Source organism: Cornus florida, unplaced genomic scaffold (genome assembly GCF_030987335.1).
Source record: "Cornus florida cultivar Cherokee Brave unplaced genomic scaffold, ASM3098733v1 CherokeeBrave_3.0.0_Hap2_Chr03, whole genome shotgun sequence".
Lineage (NCBI taxonomy): Eukaryota > Viridiplantae > Streptophyta > Magnoliopsida > Cornales > Cornaceae > Cornus > Cornus florida.
The window spans coordinates 48,835,329-48,845,948 of NW_026775573.1; the positions used below are offsets into that span (position 1 = coordinate 48,835,329).

A 10,620-nucleotide genomic window follows, 5' to 3' on the forward strand; every position below is an offset into this window, starting at 1 on the left:
GGTTCCTCAACCTCTACTTGGTACGGTACTGCATATTGACCTAGTTATTGACATGCAACCATGATTGAAATACATAAATGTAATTTGTGACACTAGAATTTTGAGAATGTCTTGTCACGGTCTCATGGGTCAAAGAGAAAATCTCTTAATAAAGTCTGCAAATGTGGTTCACCTATGGACATGTGTCAAAATCTTAAAGGTTCATACCTTTAGAATTTTAACTCTTTGACCCATGACTAATAATATCCTTTGTTTTTTTTCCCTGCTGTTTGGAACCTAAGTCACATAATTCGCTTAAACTACTAGTGCTCTATCGTTCTGCGCGTGAATTGGTGTTTTGAGAGCGAATTCGTCAAAAATTCATGCTCTCATGTTTTTGAATTCGGAAATTCATACATGTTTTTGAATTCGCGAATTCAATTTAAGAATTCGCCGGTTTTTAAAATTCAATTCGACAAATTGTATAAGGTAAAATTGCGTATTTTGTTCAAGAATTCGACGACTTTTGACAATAAATTCACGAATTTAGTATGAATCTTGAGAAATTTCGATTTTACCCCAAGCTTAAATAGACACAATAAAGTTAATTATGTTAAAAAATAATCAATTTAATTTAATTAAGTAAACTCTGTCCTTTATAAATAAAAATCAAATAATATAAGTTATATAACAATATACTTAATATTTAATAATACTTCGGCAACTTACCTTCATTAGATAATACTTATTTAACCTACTTTCATTAACTTTTGGGTTTGGAAGTTTGGATATTTCGTGTCTAATTTAAAGTTTAGCAGTAAATTCATTTGCTTTTGAACATTGCTAAACAATATACTTAATATTTAATAATACTTACGCAACTTACCTTCATTAGATAATATTGATGTAACCTACTTTCATTAATTTTTGGGTTTGGAAGTTTGGATATTTCGTGTCTTTTTTAAAGTTTAGCAGTAGATTCTTTTGCTTTTGAACATTGCTATTTCAAGAACAATGATTGTCATCTTGAGAGCTTAAAGCAGGTTAAATGTATAAAAGACAATACTTTTGAAATTTTCTTTTTCTATTATGCCTTATTCACTGTTATGTTTTTATTTTTATAAAGCAGCTTATTTGATTGTCATATTTGTTAATTTATACATTTTTATAAAGCAGGTTATATTTGTTGTAATGGACTTATATTTGATTTACTATTCTGTCTTTTTGTTTGCATAAAATTTGTTTAAAACATATATTTATTATTATAAATTAATATTTTATATATTTATAATGCGGCGCTCTAGCGGCGCTCCTGCTCTAAGATTTTTTAAGATATGCCGCTCCCGTGCTTTCGCTCTCGCTCTTGCTCCGCTCTATGTGACTTAGCTTAGAACATCACAAGATTCCAATTGTAAAAGACTTTGAATCCAAAATGACATAGAGGTCCATTTTTAATGCATTCATTGAACATAAGAAGATTCCAATTGTAAGCGACTGTGAATCCAAAATGACAGAAAGATCCATTTTTAATGCATTCATTGAACATCAGAAGATTCCAATTGTAAGTGACTTTGAATCCAAAATGACAGAAAGGCCCATTTTTAATGCCTTCATTGTTGATACTAAATCCAAGCCTACCCATACCTTGTCCTTATTCGGAAAAACATTTTTTCATTGGAGGAACACCTTAAGCCCATTCCACAACTATCCAAGTCAATTAGTGTCAACCGATATTAATATATATATATATAATTATATACATTGTCAACTAAATTGATTAATTAATCTTAATCCTAATGTGTTGTACATTTTGCTTCCTTATCACGGAAGTCCAGGCTAACTTAGGTGAACCTATATAACTAATGGACAAAACGATCTGATACACCCATCACCATTTGGTTCCATTCAAGCAATCACCAACTTCTGAGTTCTACCACTTTATTCCAACCTAACCCAAACAATTTCCAACATCGGCTTGCCACAAGATCTCAAAGCAGTAATTTTTAGAGTACATGGTGTTTTCAGTCCAAATAGGGTCATATCTATATAGATCAAAAATAAATTTAGCTGCATGCTGATGAAATCAAAATTTAAATGGGCTAAATTCCATTTTTGGAATTGATTTTCTTGGCCGAGTCTAAGAATTCGATTGCCTTAAAAACTCAACTCAGTTCAGATTTTAGCTAACTCAACAATCAAACACAACATCGCGTATGGCAAGAAAATGCACGACAAATAATAGCTATTCCGAGAAAATGAGGATCGAGTACAGAAGCCCAAGCCACACTAAACAGGGAGTCCTTACCATTGCCGGAGCACAGTGAGCAAGACTACGTGCATATCGACATTTGTGGGTCATATTGGTTCATATGCACATTTTCTGTGAACAAATCCAATGTTTTTGTTCATATGCACATTTTCAGCTGTACACAGCAGAAGGCACACAAAAGACCACCAAGAGCACATCAGTATTGCAAGGTTGATTTGAAACTGTACAAAAAGATCCACACGGACCACAAACCTAACACTCCCACCTATCCAAATGATCACATAGTTTCAAGACTCAGTTCCGAAGCTGAAGAGACATGACGGAATGGTTTAGAGGACAGCAGTTGCAGTCAGTCAAGGTTGTTGGATGGCAGCCAACTGTCTCACATGTTGGACACGACGACGCCTGCGACAGAGGCCAACCAAATAAAGGATGAATACCAGAGCGTAAGCACACGAGTCGAAGAAGTCTACGGCATTCCGAGACCCTGTAGAACAGAACCCATCAGTTTACTTTGGATGAGATGAAGTGCTGCATATGAGTTGAAGATATCACACTTTTGAAAAACTAAATTGAGCAGAATATCTTGGACCTAGGGATTTGATCTCTCACATCATCTAAAAACCAAAACAAGTTACCACTGAGGTCCAAACCTGACAAATCGGCATAATTTCTTTAACCAGATAGACTGATAGATGTTTATGAGGAAGCATGCGATCCATTCATTTTGCACCTTGATCTTCTATTTGAAACCCAGGTGCACTAGAAACTGTAGTTCTAATAGTTTGAGTGCTACCTAAAATTAAAATTGAAGCAAAATACCTATGTGAAGGAAATCAGAGGAGCAGAAACCGTACAGGACACCCAGCGTTATCTGCAGAGAAGTAACATGGTAATCAAAATTTGCCTGAAGAAGAAAAAACACGAAGCGGATGTTCAGAAAAATATTAGTAAAGTTATTGAGTTTAACCAGCTAGGCATCAAGTTATCGATGCTTACTCTATGAAGTTTTCATAATTGCAAGCAGTAATTGGCTACACCTATAATAGACATTACCAGCACACACTGCATTTACCGTAACTATCAAACCTAATTGCTAGCTAATTGGCACCACCAGAAAGCTTCTAGAAAAACTAAAGAAAATCTTAGCTCCATTATGACTCCTATTCTACAATTTCAAACTTCAAGCTGACATTTACAGAGCAACTGCATGAACAGTTTGTACAGCAAAATGTGCTACCTAAATATTCTATTTGACAAAAGATATAAACTTCTATCATAAACAGGTACTACAACAAGATACAATAACTTGATTCACTTATGAGTAAGGAAAAATGCTTGTCTATTTCGCATATCTAGGGAACATTTCAATGTAAAAATAAATAGGGTTAATTTCACTGACACCCCTTCAAGTTTGACCAAATATCATATTGAAACACCTTTCGAAAATTACTATCACTTGGGTCCAATTTTACTTTTCTGTTACTAACACCAATAAAAACACGCGAAGAGACAATTTTGCGCCTAATTTTTTTTAATACTTTATATTCCAAAATATCAACAATTTAAATTGACTATTTTGCCCTTGTTAAATCTTTGATTTTGCTTGCAGGTATTGATCGGCCTGAACTTGGTCTTTAACCTCTTCTCTTGGGTCTTGTTAGAGAGTCCCACTAGATCAACTTGCTTACTTAAGCTACAACTCATTTATATTGAATTATTGACTATATTAGTGGAAGACGGGTGTGAATCCTTTTTTGGTACTGGATTCTATATTTTGCTTCATGGATGATTATCAAAATGGAAGATTTGCTTTCTATTTGGGATCTGAACTTTCGTCTCAACGCTCTGAGCCTCACCTACCCACTCCTCTCTGTCACATCTCTCTCTCACGCACACAGCTTTACACACAGCCATGCCCACCACCACCACTTTGTACAGTCAACGTCTCTCTCTCATCTCATCTTTGTACAATCGATTGATGATGGATAAGAGAAGATTGGCGACATCCAATCGACGGTGACGAGAAATATTCAACGAAGGTTGACCATTGATCAACGGCGATGGCTTGATATGCACCGGCAACGGCTTGATTTGTGTTGGCGATGACTTGATTTGTATGATTTTGGGGTTGATTTGTGTTGGCAAAACTGCAACGACACCGCAAACCCAATATCAAAATAAATCTGCACCTAATCTCCTCTCTCAACTCAATCGGAATCGTCCCCCTCTCTCTCTCATGGAACCCAGTCTCTTAGCCGTGAACCACGCCGGCACGTCGTGCGGCACCAATGCTTCCGCCGAGCAAGAATGTCGGTGTGGTTGTTTCACTGGAATGAACAGTGGTATTGGTGGTGGTTGTTGTAGGGGTGGGAAGGGTGGTGGTTGTTGTGAGGGTGAGGATAGTGGTGATAACGCACTGGTTATGGTTATGGGATTCATTCGCCGAAATACAGTGGTTGTAGGGTGGAGGTGGGGATGGTGGTGGATCACGCCAGAATACACAATGGTGATTGTGGGTTTGGACATGGTGGAGGTGGTTTGGGGTGAGGATGGTGGTGGTGGTGGTGGTGGTGATTGTGGGGATGGGTATGATGATTGTGCTTGTGGAGGTGGGAATGGTGGTGGTAGTACAAAACATGTCTTGTTGGAAACCATGGAGCCATGGCCGTGGATGGTTACAACGGTTATACCAAGTCATTGGTACAACCAACCAATACAAACACTTCACTAAAGTAAAATGGTTAGATTCATCACAGTTTACTAAGCGATTGTGGGACCATTTATTTTAGTGGAATTTTTGTATTGGTGGATTGTACCAATGACTTGGTACAACCGTTGTAACCAATAATTTCTCCCTTGGCTGAGTGGTTGCAAATAAGGAAAACGCACCATTGGTGTAAAGATGAAAAGAATAAAAAATAAAAATCAAATATAAAATGACAGAAATAGACTTCAATTGACATGCTAAAACAATAAAAAGCTGGGGCTTTTGTTGTCCAAAAAATATGAGGACAACTACTGGACAAGCCTATATATGTATATATATGTATATAGTATATAAAAAGTAATAAAGATATATAATTTAATTTGTAAATTTATAAAATATTTAGGGATATTTTAGTCTTTTTATCAAATTATTTAGGTTAAAGAGTTATTTTGTCAAAGTCAAAGGGTATCTAAGTCATTTTACATCTTTGACACCATGTGCAGTTAACAGTTGGGGTGTGAGTGAAAGACGAAACAAACGTTTGTGGGGTGTGAATGAAAGACGAAACAAACGTTTGTAATGTAAGTGATAGTAAATTTCGAAAGGTGTTTCAGTGTGGTATTTGGCCAAACCTGAGGGGGTGTCAGTGAAATTAACCCAAATAAATAACTATATAAGTAATGAAAGAAAATATTTACATATACTATTCAGTTTGTATAACAGTTGGATACACTTAACTGCAATAATGCGTGCTTTGTGAAGGTGACGAAGAGGTCTATCAGGATCCATCATATCTCGAAACATTCTCTTGATGATCAATGGTAACACAAGTACTTTCTGCCAAAAAGAAAAGGAATAAAAATCAACACCTGCCTACTATGAACTGCTTAACAAGTTATTACCTCTAAGAAATAATGAAATACTCAAGACAAGTTTAAGCCATATATATATAATAAACGATATGGTCATGCAACTAACACTGCAGATCTATAAGCATATGCTTTGTCTAAAATTATAGTAAAGATGATACAGAACATTGACAAATAATATTCCAATCAGACTTCACATGAATTCATTAATTTTAACCAATTCAGAGTATGATAAGTAGGTAGTTTCATCAATTTTAATATCAAGCAAATTTACTAGTTACTACACTATGATGATACCAGTATTAATATCTCAAATGACTTGACAATTCTCATCATCCTTGGAATAATTATCACCAATGGAATATCGACTGAACAGACAACGCATTCGACATCTTGAGATTATCTATTAGCCCTTTGAACCAACCATTCTCAACTACTAAGAACCTCACCACTAAACCTGAAGCACGCAATGATAATAATTTTGACAATGAACTATTCATTCCAGGGATACTAATTTTCACAATGAATGTAAGCAAGCACAGAGGAACACTAGCTGGAAAATATGAGAAAATTCTGGTTGGGACATGGAAATCAACAGGAGACGTGTAGGAAGTAGAATGTCGATAATGGCAGTTATATATTGAAAGGCAAAGCAGGTGTCTGGGCATGGCAAATAACTTAAATGGAGAAATGATGAAAGCCAAGTTCAGAATGTGAATAAGCTGCTCACATCAAAACAGTAGCCGCTCAAGATGGCATCATATTTGGGTACAAATCAGGCACTATGAAATACAATGGTGATGGTGAATCATTCTAGAGCAGAAAAGAAATAGTATCTCAATAATTTACCACATGTTGTCGATACTGACTTATGGAGACCTCACTTAAGATCTAGGTTTAAATCTCTGGTGAATCAGTGCCAAGCTAAAAATGTATACATATGTCGTTTCCAAATATGTATCAGCCACAGTTTCTCAAAATAGCAAGGAAAGAGCCACTAATGGCCTGATGTCGCCATGCCCTGACAGTCAACAATATCCTTAAAAGTCCTAAAGAAGTGCAGTTTACAACTTTACATGTCAACTCATTATACTAATTACCTGGAATTGCTCAAATGAACTAAGCTTTAATTTGAACTTAGAACATCAACAGAGCACCCATGAATCTTCCTTGGGTCCCATTGCCTTGCCTTGTAATATACCTTAGACACCCACAATTGGTAAAAAAAACAATATGCCATACATATGTCTCATAAGTAGTTACATCGCAATCAGCAAGGTGGTCACATTCTAGCTTTTGCAAATACAGAAGTCCTAGCTACGTTTTAGCTTTTGCAAATATCGCAGCAGCACTAAAGTTTGATGTTCAATTTTGCTTCTAGTTCTTGATTTCTTCGTGATATATGAACCTTGTTTTGTTTCTATGGCCAGTTTATTTTTTCTATCCGCAGAGAATGCTAAAATGGAAGTTCCAAATATGTGAACAGACACATTTTCAAAGAACAAATGCAAAAGTTGCAAGAAATGAATGCTCTCCAAATTTAAAACCTCATCAAGCTACATATTTCTATAATATAATTTACATTACAACATGAAAAGGTTCAAGAAGTGAGAAAATTATACAACTATTCAGTGTGCACACACATTGATTCATCAAGTTCTAAGATTGAGCAATGTGCCTCCAAGAAGGTGAGGTGTATATATATATATATATATATATATATACACACACATGTATATAAAATCACAAATAGAAAGACATGTCAACCCACATGAATGAGACCATGTATGCCTCCAACGAAAAGGTAGTTATATTTCCATATATTTTCCAAAACCTCAGTAACCCCCTCTTCCTGCCGGTGGTGCATTGAAATCACTGTTGTCAACTTATTAATGGGTCGAGAGCACATGGGGCACTTACAAGGCTGAAGCACTGCACCATGGTTCCAGTACTGCAAAATGCAACCAGCTGTACAAGGAAAAACAACAACTTCATAACAAATAACTTTAAAGCAAAAAGTCTAATTCTATGGTAAAAGAAGAGTAATAATTTAAACATGATTAATTACCAAAAAAAAAAAAATTAAACATGATATATTTCCCTAAAAGTAAACTAATTCTTTACTTCCAAGGTTGTCAGTTGAAAGAACATGTCCTAGTAGAAAAGTGCCTTCTCCCAGATGCTAGAGTTGTAGGATCCAGAGCACCGGCACAGAACAGGAAACCAACAACATTATTAATGTGAAGAAGAAATTTTTAAAAATCCCCAAGTAAGACTGACTGTGACATTGAAATTATTTACTTAGTTCATAATACAAAATCCTTTCTGCATTGTATTTTAGTACTGCAACAAGTCATTCCGGATAACTCACCTAAAAAAAGTTTAATCTCGATAAACAAGACATTTGAAGAGATCAAAAGGGACAGAGTCCCCAGAGAAATAGAGAGCTTAGATCCATCTCCTTATTGTCAACATTTTAATTGATGACACCTAAATTAAGTTCTGTAAGCGGACATGACAAGCTGACCATGGCATAAAATTTTCTTCATTATTTATATGAACTATAAAATAATATCTATTTTTGTATTTTAGTTGATGTTAATATAGAAGTTACCTCACAGAGAAGTAGAGAAATTTACCCCATTTCCTGATTCTTTTCCTGCTCCAACTATTCATTTCATAATAGTACAGTGAAAGCATATAGGGTACACCCAAATTAAAATATTATCAAATATTACCACCCAACCCCCAATGCAGGGGGGAAAACTAGGTGGAAGGTGCTGGACAACATTAAAATTTTATATCAATACAAACATATTTTTTGTCCAAGCGAAATACTCATTGTTACTCTTCCACTTGCAATCTTGTCCCCAAGAACATTTGAAGGTGCTTCACATGTATTACTAGCTCCATACCTACAAAGACACCCCAAGTTTTCCAAAATCCAAAGACTATTTTCTAAGCGAGACAAAATATCTGTTATTCTCCCATCATGTACTCATTTGAAGGCACGCCTTTTGTCTAGAATACCATTCAAATATCCTAGATTAACCCACTCCACAATATTAACTGTTTTAAAGCATGTAATTAAAACTTCAAAGCACTAATTATGCTCTGTTAGTCTGTTTTCGAATAACCCAACCAAAGATAAAGGAAGAACTTGTAGGTAGAGTCTAAAGCAATGTCAATTGCTCTCCATTTGTTAGATTTATGTCTCAAGCAACTGCTTTAATCTGCAACTAAATTGAAGATTATAACCTCAATGGTAGTTTAAATTATTTGCTCCAAACTATGCATCAACTAGGTGAGAAGGGAGAGTATCGGTCAGGGTATATGGAACAAGGATTGGATGTTTTCAATTGTTATAAAACTATAAAAACATACACTCTAGCACAAGTTAATAATGACTTCCAAAGGATATTTCAAACGAACTATAAATACTTGTAACCTATGTTAATTTGATTGTGCATTCACTCCAGGTTACTGCATAGATGATAGTTTAATGATTCATCAATTTCTGCACAATTAGGATATAGTAACACAGATAGTCAAAGTGGCCAACAATTAGGTTATGTGTATTACTATGTAAAAGATTGACAAATGGGGCTTTAGAAAGGAAAAAGGACGAACATAAGCTTCCCCTACCAAAATATCTATAACCAATGTAAAGAGTATGGAATTATTGTTCAACAATCTTTCAAATAAGAAGGGCTATTTGCAAGAATATTAATAAATCTCAACAGTCAGAAACCAGAAATTATTGAAAAGACAAAATGAGCATGCCAAATACCATTAATAAAAAATTATAAAAACAAGCAGAGTTATCGTCATCTCAGGTCCAAAATTAAATCTCCCATACTCAATATTTTCCCCTTTCCCTAAAGTTTCTCAGGAACCAAACGAAACCTCAACCAAGAAGCAAGTAAGGAAGATGTAAACCCATCGTTAAAGCTTCTAGAAACAAATCAAATGCAAGAAAATCATCACGCTTGTTCGGTTGCCAACAAAATTGGGGAAACGAAACAGAGGATTCGGAATTTTGGTATGGAAAACTCACCGCAGTACCAGTGGCCGCACTGAGCTCGGCAAGGAACGGTGAAGTCGCCGAAACAGATTGGACAACAGTCGTCGGAAGGAGGTGCGTTGGAGTCTGTCTTGCTAGGGCTTGAACAGGAGACTATCTCTCTGTCACTAGTTTCTCTCACCTCACTGTTTCTCTCACTAGGTCCCTCCATCTCACCAAATTCATCCCCCGACTCGCTCTTTCTCTCTCTAACAGAGTCGGAACCTTTTTCCATTTCCATCAGATTTTGATTCGTTCGCCTTCTTAACCGCATTCAGGAGAATTTCATCTCTCTGTATATATAATATATATATATATATGTATCTCTATATATATATGTACTCTCTCTTCATATTTGCGCTCTCTCTCCAAGTAGCAGGAAGGATCACTGTCGGGATGTCCTAAAATCCCCCTGAAGGCAACGAAAGTCCAATTTTTTGGTTCTTTAGAATTCCAAAAATGCCCACAGATGAGATGTGAATTACCAAATAGGCCATAGAAGGGTATATTTATGTGTCATGTTTTTTTTTTTTTTTTTTTTTTGGGTTAAATGGTAAAGCTTTCATTTATGTGTCATGTTGCTTGCTCGGGATAATATAATTCTGATGTGTGTAAATAAGTAAAAATTAAATTAAATGTAAACTTGAATTGGTATATATAGCACGAAATGTGATTGATGTATGAAGCGGACAAAATATTTTTTGAAAAAGAAATTATAGAATTCAAAACA

The 10,620-nt window shown here is 35.5% G+C and overlaps 1 protein-coding gene across 2 annotated transcripts; it reads right to left on the bottom strand.

The window, feature by feature from the left end:
• Positions 1-2,057: 2,057 nt before the first annotated feature.
• On the bottom strand, positions 2,058-10,288 carry LOC132300459 (uncharacterized). Of its 2 annotated transcripts, none has more exons than XM_059797530.1 (5): positions 9,885-10,288; positions 7,599-7,795; positions 5,697-5,795; positions 3,071-3,122; positions 2,058-2,735 (listed from the first exon to the last, which is right to left on the bottom strand). In XM_059797530.1, exons 1-5 carry the CDS (start codon positions 10,162-10,164, stop codon positions 2,602-2,604), a joined length of 762 nt encoding a protein of 253 aa, XP_059653513.1. In that variant the 5' UTR covers positions 10,165-10,288; the 3' UTR covers positions 2,058-2,601. The 2 variants fall into 2 exon arrangements, with proteins under 2 accessions (XP_059653513.1, XP_059653512.1); XM_059797529.1 differs by having other exon boundaries at positions 3,071-3,155.
• Between the last annotated feature and the right edge of the window lie 332 nt (positions 10,289-10,620).